The 18,179-nt window shown below is 41.2% G+C and overlaps 1 protein-coding gene across 3 annotated transcripts in view; it reads left to right on the top strand.

Annotated features, from left to right (window-relative positions):
• LAMA1 (laminin subunit alpha 1) overlaps positions 1-18,179 on the top strand; it is a 159,979-nt gene that overhangs the window by 55,331 nt on the left and 86,469 nt on the right. For all 3 annotated transcript variants that reach the window (XR_013831327.1, XM_079942780.1, XM_079942781.1), the window contains exons 5-11: positions 144-323; positions 3,166-3,255; positions 11,888-12,005; positions 12,903-13,081; positions 13,746-13,851; positions 15,971-16,131; positions 17,077-17,217. Coding sequence is in view for 2 of the 3 variants with exons in the window: in XM_079942780.1 (XP_079798906.1) it covers positions 144-323; positions 3,166-3,255; positions 11,888-12,005; positions 12,903-13,081; positions 13,746-13,851; positions 15,971-16,131; positions 17,077-17,217 (975 nt within the window). In the remaining variant the exon portion in view is untranslated. The remainder of the gene's footprint in view (positions 1-143; positions 324-3,165; positions 3,256-11,887; positions 12,006-12,902; positions 13,082-13,745; positions 13,852-15,970; positions 16,132-17,076; positions 17,218-18,179) is intronic.

Below are 18,179 nucleotides of genomic sequence, written 5' to 3'. Positions count from 1 at the left end.
TAGACAGATTTCTATAAGAACCCCATTGTTTGGTTTGATTTTAGATAGTATCTGTAAAGATTATGTCCTGAATGTAAACAATCAGGGCTATTTTTTGCATGCTTAAAATTGATATTTGTTTATTTTGATGTCTTTATCTCTAGATTCATACATCGCTAATCAATGGCAGACCAAGCTCTGATGATCTTTCACCCAAGTTGTTGGAATTTACTTCTGCACGATACATCCGCCTGCGCTTACAGCGCATTCGAACCCTCAATGCCGATCTTATGACCCTCAGCCACCGAGACCCTAAAGACCTCGACCCTATTGTCACAAGACGAGTGAGTGTGGCAGGGCTCCTGACCGCTGAAAAGTTTATGTTGTTTCAGGGAAGTAGACTTTTCCTCCCAGGTTGGCCTTTTTTTCTTATTTTTGTTGAAGAACGTTAGTTATGCTTTGTTAAAAATGCCACCTTTAAACGAGGTTATGGTTCTGACGTGGTGCCCTCAGGTCCCCCTGTCCCCACCCATCCCATAACGCCATCATGCAGCAGATGTAGTGGTCATTTCTTCACGTTCTGATCTGGCTCTACATCTGATCAAGCAAGTGAGAATGGCTGGGGTTTTTTCCCACTTAGAAGAAAATTTTAAAGTTTGAGATATAAGCTACATCCAGGAAAACGTACATATTTTCAGTGTATAGTGAACGTATAAGGCTTGGGGCGACAAACATTTCCAAATCCCTTGGATAAAGTAGGAGTGGGATTACTTAGTTACAGGATAGCTATGTGTTTAATTTTTAGGAATTTTCTAAGCCTTATCGGAAGCAGCTGTGTCACTTTACAGACCAGCAGTGTGTGAGGGCTCTGGGTACACCGCACACTTTCACACATCGGGGCGTCGGTCACTGTCACCTCAGCCGTGCTGATGTGCATGCGGTGGCATCTCCTCGGGGTATTAATTTGTATTTCCCTGATGACTGATGTTGAGCGTGTCCTTATTTGTATCTGATGACATTTCTATCCATTTTTAAATTGGGTTATCCATCTCCTTATTCCTGAGTTATAAAAGATCTCTATATATGCTGTGTAGAAATCCTTTGTCAGATGTGTCTATACTGCAAATCCCTTCTCCTGCCCTGGTTTGTCTCTTGCTTATCCGCTTTTCCTAACTATGACTTCTGAGGAGTAGATGGTTTAATTTCGATAAAGTCCAGTTTATCGTTTTTCTTTTATAGTTAGTGCTTTCTATTCCTTTCTGAAAAATATTTGCTTATCGCAAGTTTACAAAAATATTTTCCGATGCTTTCTTGTAATAGCTTTATAGTTTCAGCTTTCACGTCTATTATCCTTTTCTTGTTAATTTTTGTATTTGGTGTGAGGTAGAGGCGAAGGTTGTTTTTTCCCCATGTGTATATACAATTGTTCCAGCACCATGTGTTGAAAACACTTTCTTTTCTCCCTTTAAATTGTTTTGGTGCCCTGTTGAAAATTACTTGACCGTATTATTGTGGGTGCGTTTCTGGACTCTATACTGTCCCAATGATCTATTTGTCTATCCTTATGCCAATAACAGTCTTTCTTGATTACTGCAGTAAATCTTGAAGTCAGGTACCATAATAGTCCAACTCAGTCCTTTTTCAAGATTGGTTAGGCTGTTCCAAGTTCATTGTGTTTCCTTATAAATTTTAGAATCAGTTTGTCAATTAATACCAAAAAGAAGGAAAGAAAGAAGGAAAGAAAGTAGGAAAGAAATAAAGAAAGAAGGGAAGAAAGAAATCCTGCTAAGACTTTCATTGGGATTCCATAGATTCCGTAGATTGAGTTAGGAGGAATTTTGGAAGACATTTTGACAATATTGGATCATCTAGTCCATGAATGTGCTATACCTCCCCACTTATCTCTGTCTTCTTAAGTTCCTCTTGGCAATGATCTATTATTTGTTTATTTGTCAATCTTTTGTTCAGTTTATTTTTAAGTATTTCATGTTTTTGAATATTAGTGTTAATGGTTTGCTTTCTAACATTTATTTTCCATTTGTTCATTGCTAGTGTATAGAAGTACAATTAATTTTTGTTGATTGAGACATTGCCAAATTCACATATTCTAGTAGTTTTTGATAGATTTTCTATGTACACAATCATGTCATCTACAGATAATGACAGTTTAGTCTTACTGTGCACTCTGTTTGCTTCTGACTTCTTTTTTCTTGCATTATTGAACTGGCTGGCACCTCCCATAGAATGTTGAATAGAAATGGTAAGAGCAGATTTCAAGAGGAAAGCACTTAATCTTTCACTGTTAGCTCTAGGTTTTCCATAGACACGCCTGCATTAGACTGAAGAAGTTCTCTTCTACTTCTGGTTTGCTGAGTTGTTTTTTAATTGATGGTGTTGCCTTCTGTAAAATGCTTTTTGTGCATCTAATGAAATGATCATATGATTTTTCTCCTTTATTCTGTTAATGTGGTGATTTACATTTATTGATTTTTTTGTGTGTTAAATTAACTCTGCACCCATGGGATAAATCCTAATTGGTCATGAGTTATTCCTTTTTATATAGGGCTGTGTTCAATTTAGGAATATTTCTAGGGTTTTCAGTAACATGGCCTTTGAATATGACTGCCTCGGTTTAAGATGCAGCCAAGTTGAGAAATTCTTTTTAAACTCCTTTGGTTTCTGTTGATGAGCTAATTTGAACATTTTTTTTTAATGAATAATTTATTTATTTATGGCTGTGTTGGGTCTTCGTTTCTGTGCGAGGGCTTTCTCTAGTTGTGGCAAGCAGGGGCCACTCTTCATCGCAGTGCCTGGGCCTCTCACTGTTCTGGCCTCTCTTGTTGCAGAGCACAGGCTCCAGACGCACAGGCTCAGTAATTGTGGCTCATGGGCCCAGTTGCTCTGTGGCATGTGGGATCTTCCCAGACCAGGGCTCAAACCCATGTCCCCTGCATCGGCAGGTGGACTCTCAACCACTGCGCCACCAGGGAAGCCCTGAACATTGTTTACATTAATTGAACATAAATATTTTATTTATATTTACTTGTGCATGAAATATAGTTTAAAATGCATATCTGTGTTTTTGATTACCAATAACAACTGAGATATTTGTTGGAGTGCCAACATTTTCTTCTCACTGAAATAGAAGAGGTTTTAATTTTTGCTTGTTACTTTCTTTTTCCTTAGTATTACTATTCAATAAAAGACATTTCTGTTGGAGGAATGTGTATTTGTTATGGCCATGCTAGTAGCTGCCCATGGGATGAAACTATAAAGGTGAGTTATAGTATTTCACATTTTACTAAAAATTCAAAATAGCACTTGTAGCTATAATATTTGCATTGTACTTTTTTATTCAAGGCATGTGTTGAAAGTTATAAAATCAAGCCACAAAAAAAGATTTTCAGATAATTTAACTGGTTTAATTTTTTTAAACAATTTAATTTTGTGTTGGTAGGAGAATATGTTTCTAATTAAATTCTTTCCATAAATTTTTTTTTTGGAGGTGTTTAAAAAAAAGGTAACGTAAAATTTACCATTTTAATCGTTTTTAAGTGTGCAATTCAGTAACCTTTTGAATTTTGAAGCTCTTCTCTATAAGATAGTCAAGTGAAAATCACGTGCAGTTAGAAATCATGTTTATACTTTTTTTTTTTAACATCTATATTGGGGTATAATTGATTTACAATGGTGTGTTACTTTCTGCTTTATAACAAAGTGAATCAGTTATACATATACATATGTTCCCATATCTCTTCCCTCTTGCGTCTCCCTCCCTCCCACCCTCCCTATCCCACCCCTCCAGGCGGTCACAAAGCACCGAGCTGATCTCCCTGTGCTATGAGGCTGCTTCCCACTAGCTATCTACCTTACGTTTGGTAGTGTATATATGTCCATGCTTCTCTCTCGCTTTGTCACAGCTCACCCTTCCCCCTCCCCATATCCTCAAGTCCGTTCTCTAGTAGGTCTGTGTCTTTATTCCTGTCTTACCCCTAGGTTCTTCATGACATTTTTTTTTCTTAAATTCCATATATATGTGTTAGCATACGGTATTTGTCTTTCTCTTTCTGACTTACTTCACTCTGTATGACAGACTCTAGGTCTATCCACCTCATTACAAATAGCTCAATTTTGTTTCTTTTTATGGCTGAGTAATATTCCATTGTATATATGTGCCACATCTTCTTTATCCATTCATCCGATGATGGGCACTTAGGTTGTTTCCATCTCCGGGCTATTGTAAATAGAGCTGCAATGAACATTTTGGTACATGACTCTTTTTGAATTATGGTTTTCTCAGGGTCTATGCCCAGTAGTGGGATTGCTGGGTCATATGGTAGTTCTATTTGTAGTTTTTTAAGGAACCTCCATACTGTTCTCCATAGTGGCTGTACCAATTTACATTTGCACCAACAGTGCAAGAGTGTTCACTTTTCTCCACACCCTCTCCAGCACTTATTGTTTCTAGATTTTTTGATGATGGCCATTCTGACTGGTGTGAGATGATATCTCATTGTAGTTTTGATTTGCATTTCTCTAATGATTAATGATGTTGAGCATTCTTTCATGTGTTTGTTGGCAGTCTGAATATCTTCTTTGGAGAAATGTCTATTTAGGTCTTCTGCCCATTTTTGGATTGGGTTGTTTGGTTTTTTATTATTGAGCTGCATGAGCTGCTTGTAAATTTTGGAAATTAATCCTTTGTCAGTTGCTTCATTTGCAAATATTTTCTCCCATTCTGAGGGTTGTCTTTTGGTCTTGTTTATGGTTTCCTTTGCTGTGCAAAAGCTTTGAAGTTTCATGAGGTCCCATTTTTTTTTTGTTTTTTTTCCCATTTCTCTAGGAGGTGGGTCAAAAAGGATCTTGCTGTGATTTATGTCATAGCGTGTTCTGCCTATGTTTTTCTCTAAGAGTTTGATAGTTTCTGGCCTTACATTTAGGTCTTTAATCCATTTTGACCTTATTTTTGTGTATGCTGTTACGGAGTGATCTAATCTCATACTTTTACATATACCTGTCCAGTTTTCCCAGCACCACTTATTGAAGAGGCTGTCCTTTCTCCACTGTATATTGCTGCCTCCTTTATCAAAGATAAGGTGACCATATGTGCGTGGGTTTATCTCTGGGCTTTCTATCCTGTTCCATTGATCTATCTTTCTGTTTATGAGCCAGTACTATACTGTGTTGGTTACTGTAGCTTTGTAGTATAGTCTGAAGTCAGGGAGCCTGATTCCTTCAGCTCTGTTTTTCTTTCTCAAGATTGCTTTGGCTATTAGGGGTCATTTGTGTTTCCATACAAATTGTGAAATTTTTTGTTCTAGTTCTGTGAAAAATGCCATTGGTAGTTTGATAGGGATTGCATTGAATCTGTAGATTGCTTTGGGTAGTAGAATCATTTTCAAAATGTTGATTCTTCCAATCCAAGAACATGGTATATCTCTCCATCTATTTGTATCATCTTTAACTTCTTTCATCAGTGTCTTATAATTTTCTGCATACAGGTCTTTTGTCTCCTTAGGTAGGTTTATTCCTAGATATTTTATTCTTTTTGTTGCAATGGTAAATGGGAGTGTTTTCTTGATTTCACTTTCAGATTTTTCATCATTAGTGTATAGGAATGCCAGAGATTTCTGTGCATTAATTTTGTATCCTGCTACTTTACCAAATTCATTGATTAGCTCTAGTAGTTTTCTGGTAGCATCTTTAGGATCCTCTATGTATAGTATCATGTCATCTGCAAACAGTGACAGCTTTACTTCTTCTTTTCCGATTTGGATTCCTTTTATTTCCTTTTCTCCTCTGATTGCTGTGGCTTAAACTTCCAAAACTATGTTGAATAAGAGTGGTGAGAGTGGGCAACCTTGTCTTGTTCCTGATCTTAGTGGAAATGCTTTCAGTTTTTCACCATTGAGGATGATGTTGGCTGTGGGTTTATCATATATGGCCTTTATTATGTTGAGGAAAGTTCCCTCTGTGTCTACTTTCTGCAGGGTTTTTATCATAAATGGGTGTTGAATTTTGTCAAAAGCTTTCTCTGCATCTATTGAGATGATCATATGGTTTTTCTCTTTCTATTTGTTAATATGGTTTATCACATTGATTGATTTGCGTATATTGAAGAATCCTTGCATTCCTGGAATAAACCCCACTTGATCATGGTGTATGATCCTTTTAATGTGCTGTTGGATTCAGTTTGCTAGTATTTTGTTGAGGATTTTTGCATCTATGTTCATCAGTGATATTGGCCTGTAGTTTTCTTTCTTTGTGACATCCTTGTCTGGTTTTGGTATCAAGGTGATGGTGGCCTTGTAGAATGAATTTGGGAGTGTTCCTCCCTCTGCTATATTTTGGAAGAGTTTGAGAAGGATAGGTGTTAGCTCTTCTCTAAATGTTTGATAGAATTCGCCTGTGAAGCCATCTGGTCCTGGTCTTTTGTTTGTTGGAAGGTTTTTAATCACAGTTTCAATTTCATTACTTGCGATTGGTCGGTTCATATTTTCTATTTCTTCCTGGTTCAGTCTTCGAAGTTTATACATTTATAAGAATCTGTCCATTTCTTTCAGGCTGTCCATTTTATTGGCATAGTGTTGCTTGTAGTAGTCTCTTAGGATGCTTTGTATTTCTGCGGTGTCTGTTGTAACTTCTCCTTTTTCATTTATTGATTTGAGTCCTCTCCCTCTTTTTCTTGATTAGTCTGGCTAGTGGTTTATCTATTTTATCTTCTCAAAGAACCAGCTTTTAGTTTTATTGATCTTTGCTATTGTTTCCTTCATTTATTTCTGATCTGATTTTTATGATTTCTTTCCTTCTCCTAACTTTGGGTTTTTTTGTTCTTCTTTCTCTAATTGCTTTAGGTGCAAGGTTAGGTTGTTTATTCGAGATGTTTCCTGTTTCTTAAGGTGGGCTTGTATTGCTATAAACTTCCCTCTTGGAACTGCTTTTGCTGCATCCCATAGATTTTGGGTCGTCGTGTCTTCATTGTCATTTGTTTCTAGGTATTTTTTGATTTCCTCTTTGATTTCTTCAGTGATCACTTCGTTATTAAGTAGTGTATTGTGTAGCCTCCATGTGTTTGTATTTTTTACAGATCTTTTCCTGTAATTGATATCTAGTCTCATGGCGTTGTGGTCGGAAAAGGTACCTGATACAATTTCAATTTTCTTAAATTTACCAAGGCTTGATTTGTGACCCAAGATATGATCTATCCTGGAGAATGTTCCATGAGCAGTTGAGAAAAATGTGTATTCTGTTGTATTTGGATGGAGTGTCCTATAAATATCAATTAAGTGCATCTTGTTTAATGTATCATTTAAAGCTGTGTTTCCTTATTGATTTTCATTTTGGATGATCTGTCCATTGGTGAAAGTGAGGTGTTAAAGTCCCCTACTATGAATGTGTTACTGTCGATTTCCCCTTTTATGGCTGTTAGTATTTGCCTTATGTATTGAGGTGCTCCTATGTTGGGTGCATAAATATTTACAATTGTTATATCTTCTTCTTGGATCGATCCCTTTATCATTATGTAGTGTCCTTCTTTGTTTCTTGTAATAGAGTCTATTTAATGTCTACTTTGTCTGATATGAGAATTGCTACTCCAGCTTTCTTTTGGTTTCCATTTGCATGGAATGTCTTTTTCCATCCCCTTACTTTTAGTCTGTATGTGTCTCTATGTCTGAAGTGGGTCTCTTGTAGACAGCATATATATAGGTCTTGTTTTTGTATCTATTCAGCCAATCCGTGTCTTTTGGTGGGAGCATTTAGTCCATTTACATTTAAGGTAATTATCGATATGTATGTTCCTATTCCCATTTTCTAAATTACTTTGGGTTCATTATTGTAGGTCTTTTCTCTTGTGTTTCCTGCCTAGAGAAGTTCCTTTAGCATTTGTTGTAAAGCTGGTTTGGTGGTGCTGAACTCTCTCAGCTTTTGCTTGTCTGTAAAGGTTTTAATTTCTCCATCAAATCTGAATGAGATCCTTACTGGGTAGAGTAATCTTGGTTGCAGGTTTTTCTCCTTCATCACTTTAAATATGTCCTGCCACTCCCTTCTGGCTTGCAGAGTTTCTGCTGAGAGATCAGCTGTTAACCTGATGGGGATTCCCTTGTGTGTTATTTGTTGTTTTTCCCTTGCTGCTTTTAATATTTTTTCTTTGTATTTAATTTTTGATAGTTTGATTAATATGTGTCTTGGCATATTTCTCCTTGGATTTATCCTGTATGGGACTCTCTGTGCTTCCTGGACTTGATTAACTATTTCTTTTCCCATATTAGGGAAGTTTTCAATTATAATCTTTTCAAATATTTTCTCAGTCCCTTTCTTTTTCTCTGCTTCTTCTGGAACTCCTATAATTCGAATGTTGGTGCATTTAATGTTGTTCCAGAGGTCTCTGAGACTGTCCTCAGTTCTTTTCATTCTTTTTTCTTTATTCTGTTCTGCAGTAGTTATTTCCACTATTTTATCTTCCAGGTCACTTATCCGTTCTTCTGCTTCAGTTATTCTGCTATTGATCCCATCTCGAGTATTTTCCATTTCATTTATTGTGTTGTTCATCATTGTTTGTTTCATCTTTAGTTCTTCTAGGTCCTTGTTAAGTGTTTCTTGCATTTCGTCTATTCTATTTCCAAGATTTTGGATTATCTTTACTATCATTATTCTGAACTCTTTTTCAGGTAGACTGCCTATTTACTCTTCATTTGTTAGTTCTGGTGGGTTTTTATATTGCTCCTTCATCTGCGGTGTGTTTTTCTGTCTTCTCATTTTGCTTATCTTACTGTGTTTGGAGTCTCCTTTTTGCAGGCTGAAGGTTCGTAGTTTCTATTGTTTTTAGTGTGTGTCCCCAGTGGCTAAGGTTGGTTCAGTGGGTTGTGCAGGCTTCCTGGTGGAGGGGACTAGTGCCTGTGTTCTGGTGGATGAGGCTGGATCTTGTCTCTCTGGTGGGCAGGTTCACGTCTGGTGGTGTGTTTTGGGGTGTCTGTGGACTTATTATGATTTTAGGCAGCCTCTCTGCTAATGGGTGGGGTTGTGTTCCTGTTTTGCTAGTTGTTTGGCATAGGGTGTCCAGCACTGTAGCTTGCTGGTCGTTGAGTGAAGCTGGGTGCTGGTGTTGAGATGGAGATCTCTGGGAGATTTTCACCATTTGGCATTATGTGGAGCTGGGAGCTCTCTTGCTGACCAGTGTACTGAAGTTGGTTCTCCCACCTCAGAGGCACAGCACTGACTCCTGGCTGCACCACCAAGAGCCTTTCATCCACACGGCTCAGAATAAAAGGGAGAAAAAGTAGAGAGAACGAATTAGTGGAAGTAGCAATAAAGAAAGAAAGAAAGGAGGGAAGGAAGGAAGGAAGGAAGGAAGAAAAAGAAAGAAGAAAAGAAGGAAAGAAAGAAAGAAAGGAGGGAGGGAGGGAGGGACAGTGGGAGGAAGGAAGGAAGGAAAAAAAGAAAGAAAGAAGATAAAGTAAAATATAAAGTTATTAAATTAAAATATAATTATTAAGAAAAAATGTAAAGAAAAACAAAAACGGATGGATAGAACCTTAGGACAAATGGTGGAAGCAAAGCTATACAGACAAAATCTCACACAGAAGCATACACATACACACTCACAAAAAGAGGAAAAGGGGAAAAAATCATAAATCTTGCTCTCAAAGTCCACCTCCTCAATTTGGGATGATGCGTTAGTCTATTCATTTATTCCACAGATGCAGGGTACATCAAGTTGATTGTGGAGCTTTATTTAATCCGCTGCTTCTGAAGCTGCTGGGAGAGATTTCCCTTTCTCTTCTTTGTTCTCACAGCTCCCAGGGGCTCAGCTTTGGATTTGGCCCCGCCTCTGCATGTAGGTTGCTGGAGGGCGTCTGTTTTTCCGCTCAGACAGGACGGGGTTAAATGAGCCGCTGATTGGGGGCTCTGGCTCACTCAGGCCGGGAGGAGGGAGGGGCGCGGAGTGCGGGGCGGGCCTGCTGCGGCAGAGGACGGCATGACGTTGCGGCAGAAGAGGGCGTGAAGTTGCGGCAGAGGACGGCGTGACGTTGCGGCAGCGGACGGCGTGACGTTGCGGCAGAGGAGGGCGTGACGTTGCAGCAGCCTGAGGCGCCGTGCGTTCTCCCGAGGAAGTTGTCCCTGGATCCTGGGAACCTGGCAGTGGGGGCCTGCACAGGCTCCCCGGAAAGGAGGTGTGGATAGTGACCTGTGCTCACACACAGGCTTCTTGGTGGCGGCAGCAGCAGCCTTAGCGTCTCAGGCCCGTCTCTGGGGTCCGCGCTTTTAGCCGCGGCTCGCGCAGCCTCTGGAGCTCCTTTAAGTAGCGTTCTTAATCCCCTCTCCTCGCGCACCAGGAAACAAAGAGGGAAGAAAAAGTCTCTTGCCTCTTCGGCAGGTCCAGACTTTTCCCGGACTCCCTCCCGGCTAGCCGTGGTGCACTAACCCCCTGCAGGCTGTGTTCACGCCGCCAACCCCAGTCCTCTCCCGGCGCTCCTACCGAAGCCCGAGCCTCAGCTCCCAGCCCCCGCCCGCCCCGGCGGGTGAGCAGACAAGCTTCTCGTGCTGGTGAGTGCCGGTCGGAACCGATCCTCTGTGCGGGAATCTCTCCGCTTTGCCCTCCGCATCCCTGTTGCTGCAGTCTTCTCCGCGGCTCCGAAGCTTCCCCCTCCGCCACCCGCAGTCTCCGCCCGCCAAGGGGCTTCCTAGTGTGTGGAAACTTTTCCTCCTTCACAGCTCCCTCCCACTGGTGCAGGTCCCGTCCCTATTCTTTTGTCTCGGTTTTTTCTTTTGCCCTACCCAGGTATGTGGGGGGGTTTCTTGCCTTTTGGGAGGTCTGAGGTCTTCTGCCAGCGTTCAGTAGGTGTTCTGTAGGAGTTGTTCCAGGTGTAGATGTATTTCTGGTGTATCTGTGGGGAGGAAGGTGATCTCCGCGTCTTACTCTTCCGCCATTTTCCCCTCGTCTCTCCTCCATCTTCCCCTCGTCTCTCCGCCATCTTCCCCTCGTCTCTCCGCCATCTTTCCCTCGTCTCCTATACTTTTTAAAAGGAGGATTCCCCTCTTTCTGACTTCGCCCTCTTTCTTTTTTTGTGGTGCTAAATCAAGGTAAAATAAAGTTTCCCTCTTTTAACGTAGTATTAAGTGAAGAAGAAGGCATCCTCTTTTCTTCTTTTAAAACTTACACGAAGCTACTTATTTTTACCCAATCTTCGTAATAATTTAACTCCTGACTCGGATTTTTTTTTTTTTAATTTTTGTTTATTTATTTTTGGCTGCGTTGGGTCTTTGTTGCTGCACATGGGCTTTCTCTAGTTGCGGCAAGCAGGGGCTACTCTTCCTTACGATGCGTGGGCTTCTCATTGCGGTGGCTTCTCTTGTTGCGAAGCACAGGCTCTCGGCGCGCGGGCTTCAGTAGTTGGGGTACCTGGGCTCAGTTGTTGTGGCTTGCCGTCTCAGTAGTTGTGGCTCACGGGCTCTAGAGCACAGGCTCAGTAGGTGTGGTGCACGGGCTTAGTTCCTCCGTGGCATGTGAGATCTTCCTGGACCAGGGATCGAACCTGTGTCCCCTGCATTGGCAGGCAGATTCTTAACCACTGCACCACCAGGGAAGCCTAGAACTTTTATTATTGCTGAAAAAACAGAGATGAGTATCAAGAAAGTTACTAGTAGGAGCTTCCAAACCTTTCAGGTCAATGTGTCTCTTTTGAAAAGTTTTTTTTTGTTAAGCCATATGTTAGTTTTGCTTTATTCCTTCTCACTTCTGTTTGTAACCAGGTCATATGTTTATTTTTTTTCTCTAAAAATTAAATGCCAGTCTGCTTGATTGTAAACTCTTGCTGTGTATTTGACTGTGATGGGTTCTTCCTAAATAAAATTAAGAAAAACATACAGGTAAATTTTCAGATGCAATTTTATATTCCTTACTGCCTAGAAATTCCAGTGTCAGTGTGAACATAACACGTGTGGTGATAGCTGCAATCGGTGTTGTCCTGGGTACCGTCAGCAGCCCTGGAGGCCCGGCACTGTTTCCTCTGGTAACACGTGTGAAGGTAAGTTCACTGAGAATTGCAAGGATGTGAAGTTTTCCCCCTTCATATGCTTCAGTTTATGGTGACTTAACATCTGTAAGTAGTAAATAACTGGTTTTCTTAGTTATTCAAGTAGTTCACAAAGAGGCAGACTACCTTAATAAAATTTAAAGGATTGAGACCCGAATGCATTGATTATCAATTTGCTATTTCTCTAAGATTCCGCTTCGCACATGTTAATTTATTCTTTATAAATTTGGATTTAAATTTTAAATAGGCAATATATTCACAAGGTTCCAATATCTACAGTATATAAAAGTATATTTATATATTTCTGTCTCCATCCTTCCTACTTTTTATTATTTCCTGGTAGGTTCTTCCTGAAATGTTTATACAAGTAAAGCATAAGTTAGTATATTCCAACACATCACGCTGTTCGTACACAGAACCTGATGTGCTATGCGTGCCGTTCTATGCATTACTTTTATATTTAACAATATATCTTAAATAAAATATCTCCATATTAACACTATGAAATGCTGTTTTAAAAGCAGTTGCACTGAACTCCATTATATGGATGTAACATAATCAAAACAGCTACCTACCCGTGGTATTTTGCTTGTTACAAGTCCTTTGTTAACACAAGCAATGGTGCAGTAATTCACCTTTGTCATTGACAAGTGAGCAAGTGCTTCTGCAAGATATGATCCCAGAAGACAGGTTGATGAATCAAGTGGATATGCATACGTATAATTCAGGTAGCTACTCCCCAATGCCTCTGAAAGATTGCTACTAAAATGACTTCTTCTATAATTTTAATTTAATTTATAGTCATCAAAATTTACTAAAGGAGGGAAGGCTTTTCTTTATCTAGGACACGGTATCTGTATTAATTGAGATGTTAAAATATTCTCCTAGAATGCAATTGCCACAATAAAGCCAAAGACTGTTACTATGATGAAAATGTGGCGAATCAGAAGAGAAGTCTGAATACTGCCGGACAATTCAGAGGAGGAGGGGTTTGTATTGATTGCCTGCAGAAAACCATGGGCATCAACTGTGAAACCTGTGTGGATGGATATTACAGACCACACAGGGTAAGAGCGCCTCAACTGTTGCCCAGCTTTGCGGTAGAAAAGACATTCAGGCCGCCACGCATCAGTCTCAGTATTGAAGACATTTCCTTTTGCAACATTTCATCTGTATTCTTACAATATGCTGGTAGTGTTCTTTAGGTATCAGTTTCCTGCTCTATCCATCCTGTTTTCTTGCTCAGGGTAGGATGTTCACCATTGTTACTTAACTTGAATTGTGGGTCTACTGGCTACATCATCTCAGAGTTTTGTGATAGTAAGTGTCCCTGTGGAGAGTCAGCCAATAACTAAAGCAGCTGTATCTTGCCAGTAGGAAGTGGTCACTCCTCAGTTGACACCATATGTAGCTGTCACGGGAATCCCATGGTGGCTAAGTCATAGGAGAGGCTTCTACATGTCTCCAAGAGATGGCAGAGTGAGGGGACGGGTAGCAGTGATAATGAAGAAGGATGACACTTTGCTAATGACGCCAGCTGCTGTCACTGTCAGAAAGATGTTTGCACTTTTTTTTCTGGCTTGACCTACACTCTCTGGGTACACAGAATCATTGTGATAGTCACATCTTGGATAAAAAGTCAATACCTTGTCATTGGTATTATTCTCAATGTTAATACTAATATTGCTGTTATTTCTAGCAAGATAATCTAGGGCAACCTCTGCCTTTCAGGTGTCACCTTATGATGACAACCCTTGTCATCCCTGTGACTGTGACCCTCTGGGGTCCCTCAGTTCTGTCTGTATTAAGAATGACCTTCATTCTGACTTACACAGAGGTGAGTACTTGATTCATTTTTGTGCTTGTAATTGATTGTGTGTGCGTGTGTATGTGTGTAAGATTTGTACCTAGTGAGACTGTTACCATTGTGTAATAATTTAGTGGTGTGATTCTCTATTGATTCTTTCACTCACCAAATATTTACTAAGCACCTACTACGTGTCAGGCAGTCCTCGAACAAGATGACCAAGGTCCCTGCTCACAAGCAGACAATAAACGAACAAGTACATAAATAATATAAAGCCAGGTAGGAATCAGTGCCCTGGCCATAAAGCAAAATTAGGAATCGTGATGGGAGGGAGGTAGAGGGTGGAAATGGCAATGTTGGGACAATGAAATGACATTTGAGAGGTTAATTAGCTTTTGACGAAAGAGGAAATAAGGCTCGGTTTCAAGTCATACGTGAAACAGTAAATAGCAATCACTCTACTTAGCGCTCAGAAGATATGCAGAGCCTTTAGCATACATCCTCCCACAAAGCAATCGGATCCCCCAGTTAACTTTGTAAATGTCAGTGTTCTTTCCATTTCAAAAACTGGCAAATGGACTTGCAAATACCAGAGTCTCCTGAGGAGGTGGCATCTGTCCAGAGACCCCTGTGACCCCCTCCAGTGCTCCATCACTAGCAGTGAGGATGGATATTGCTCAGCAGGGAGGGATGTGCTGTCTGTGGGCCCTGCTGACAAGGGGGAGGGTAAATTACAGGAGGGAGTTGATTCTTACCTGCAACGCGTGATGAGATGCTGGGGCTGATGACAATCACCCTTGATTGGGTTCATTTTCAAATATATATCATTTCAACTTTTTTTGGGGGGGGGGGTACGCGGGCCTCTCACTATTGTGGCCTCTCCCGTTGCGAAGCACAGGCTCCGGACGCGCAGGCTCAGCGGCCATGGCTCACGGGCCCAGACGCTCCGCGGCATGTGGGATCTTCCCGGACCAGGGCACGAACCCGTGTCCCCTGCATCGGCAGGCGGACTCTCAACCACTGCGCCACCACGGAAGCCCTCATTTCGACTTTAAATCATGGCCAATAAAAATTATTTTACCCAATTTATAGGCAAGGAAACTGTAGCTCAGGGTACTTAAGAACCTTGGCCAAGAGTACACAACTTTCAAACCTGGCATTAGAAGCAAAGACAGTGCTTATTGCCCTCCACCACTGGCTTATGTGCTTTAAAAAAAAAAAAAAAGCTTGATTTTGTGATATGATTGACTACCGTACAGTACACCCATTTAAAGTGTACAATTCATTGTGTTTCGGCATATTCATGGGTGCAGCCGTCATCACAATCCAATATTGGTACATTTTCATCTCCCCATAAAGAAACCCCTTCCCCACTGGCAGTTGTTGCCTGTTTTCCTCCATCCCTTTGCCCCAGCTCCAAGCTCTAGGCAGCCACGGATGTAATTTTTCTCTAGAGATTTGCTTATTCTGGCCATTTCGTATAAATAACCATACACTATGTGGTCTTTAGTGACTGGCTTCTTTCACGGAGCATAATGTTTTCAGGGTTCATCCATGTAGCACGTGTCAGTACTTCAGTGCTTTTGATTGCTGAATAATACTCCATTGCATGCATGTTTAACTTATCCACTCATCGGTTGATGAATATTTGGGTGGTTTTGACTTTTTGTCTATTGTGAATAATGCTGCTACAAACATTTATGTACAAGTTTTTGGGAGGATGTATGTTTCCATTTTTCTTGGCTAAATACTTAGGTATGGTATTGCTGGATCTTATGGTCACACTATGCTTAGCATTTTGAAGAAGTACTAAATGTTTTTGCAAAGCTTCTGCACCATTTTACATTCCCACCAGCCTCTGTGCTTTCCATCTGTCTTGTTCTTTCTTTAAACCAGGAGTTGTCAAACTATGGTCTATGGGCCATATCTGGCACCACTGTTTTTTATAAATAAAGCTATACCCATCTATTTATGTATCATCTGTGGCTGCTTTCAAGCAATACGGGCAAAGTTGAATAGTTGCAACAGAGTCTCTGGCCAGAAAGCCTAAAATATTTACTCGCTGGCCCTTTTTAAAAATAGTTGGCCAACCCCTGCTTTAAACCTCTTTTACCTTCCTGTTGGGTCATTTTGCCATTTTTCTTCGCAGGGAAGTGGCCGGGTCAGTGTCCATGCAAGGAAGGTTACGCAGGAGAAAAATGTGATCGCTGCCAGTTTGGTTATAAGGGTTACCCTGCGTGTGTGCCCTGTGACTGTAACCCAGCCGGCAGCGTGAATGAGGAACCCTGCTCTGAGGCTTGTCTCTGTAAGGTATGTGTGGAGGTTAAAGCTGCCCCAGAGTTTCCTTTGAGATGTCCTGAAAATGGGATGCATTTCATTGGCTCAAATGATCAGGTCCTAAGCAAAGCATCGAGGTGAAAGTGGAACTCTCCCTTCCCCTGAGCCTTCCTGAGAAGCATGACATTATGTCACAGTGAACTGGCCAGAGAATATATCCTTGGACTTAGATGGGCACCTGATTTTCTTTTTTGGTGCCTTCTGGGTGATGGCCAGATACTCCAGAAGTATTTCTGTGACTTCCTGGTTGAAACCAAATACTGCTTTTCTTAGGCCTTGGCCTAATGCTTCTTCTGTGACATCCTTTTTAAGCTTTATGTTTAGAGGAGAACCAAGTAAACACTACATTTCTAAGAACATTAATTAAAGGCAGATAGATTCTTTTGGACTTCTCTTAAAAAGGAATTGAACAATGATAAGAAATGCATGAATCTGGTACCAGGGAGGCGTTTTCTGGCTATCTGACACTAATAACCATCTCCCCGTAATTCAGCGGACTTCCAGCTGTGTCTTGTGTTCCTTCCCATGTAAGCAGAGTCTTAGGTACGTTACATATGATGGAAAATTATCTTGAGCATTTATTAACAAGACAATTACATAGTCCTCTTCAGATTTTAAAATGCTTGAAAGATCTGCAGACATAGAAGATTTAAAACAAAGCAACACGAAAAAGCCATTTAAATATAAGGACCAAGCTCTAAGATCCCTAGCCTCAGTCTTGACTACAAAATCAAATGATACGTATTTCAGACTATCTGGAAATCGTGACATCATGAGGCTTCGCATTGACTTTGAGTGTCTTTTTGTTTACCTGTGTCTCTGGATCGCCAGACATCTTTCTTGCTAATGTCATGTTAATGTCATTGTAGTCTGCCTACCTATTGGTTTCAAAAGCTAATTTTTTACTCCAATTTGCAGGAGAATGTTGAGGGGAAACATTGTGATCGATGCAAACCAGGATTCTATAACTTGGAGGAAAGGAACCCCCAGGGCTGCTCGGAATGCTTCTGCTTTGGTGTCTCTGACGTTTGTGACAGCCTCTCCTGGCCAATCAGTCAGGTGAGGGAATCCTTTGAGAGCCAGGAACTGTGTCAGAAAGCGATGAGGCTGTCTTTTCTGTAACACCACTCTCATCCTTTGGACCGACGTCGGCGTGGATCAAAGGCTGCCCACTTACCAAAGTGTCACTAAAATTCCTAGATCATGTGTTTGTTCCCTCATACATTTTCCTATGGAAGCAATAGGATGCTGCGGCATTGCAGAATGCATCGTGTGTAAATTTCTTCTGTGGGGAAATGCATGGAGTTGTGGGGTCAGATCTTACCCCACCAGCCCCACCCCGGTCTCAGGCCGGGAAGCATAGCAGGACCTGGGGACATGCAGAATTTTCTAGCTCGAAGAAGCAGGCGAGGTGGGAACGCAGCAGGTGGCACAGTTTATGAGGAGAGGCAGGGTACTCCCTTTGTTTGGGGAATCGAGAATTCTGGGGGAACGAGTTCTGGGTGAGTGCTGAGTGGGTTCTAGGGAGGACAGGATGATGGGCTGGAGGTTAGGGCTAGTCCCTGACCCTCCCTCCTCCCCTCCCTCCTCCCTCCTCACCAGCGTATGGGGAGGAGGGATTCGGATCAGTACTTGAGAATGGGGTGCGTTCCTGTGGGTGATCTCCTGTCATCTCTATGTAGATGACAAATTGGGAGGATAGGATCTGGAGGTCGTTTTATACGGTTTTTGGCATTTGGCTAAGAAGCAGGGGGCAACAACGAAGTCAGAGTTAGCCAGAGACACTGTGTTCAATGCGTTTATTGAGTTCTTTGCTGTTTTTTAATCTAAGTTATATACCCGTGGCCTTTATGGTTTTGCTCATTATTTGCTTCTAATTGACCTGGGTTTGGGGGACGTGTGACTCGTTCTCAGGTTTTCCGGGTCCTTTGACGAGTGCAAGGGCCACCGTGTGTTAGCTCCGTCCTCGCCGTGCTTTCTGGGTCTGTCCCTTCACGGTGAAGATACTAACACTGGGCTGG

The sequence above is a fragment of the Stenella coeruleoalba genome (genome assembly GCF_951394435.1).
Source record: "Stenella coeruleoalba genome assembly, chromosome: 14".
NCBI classification, from domain to species: domain Eukaryota; kingdom Metazoa; phylum Chordata; class Mammalia; order Artiodactyla; family Delphinidae; genus Stenella; species Stenella coeruleoalba.
This window is presented reverse-complemented; position numbering and strand designations above follow the sequence as displayed.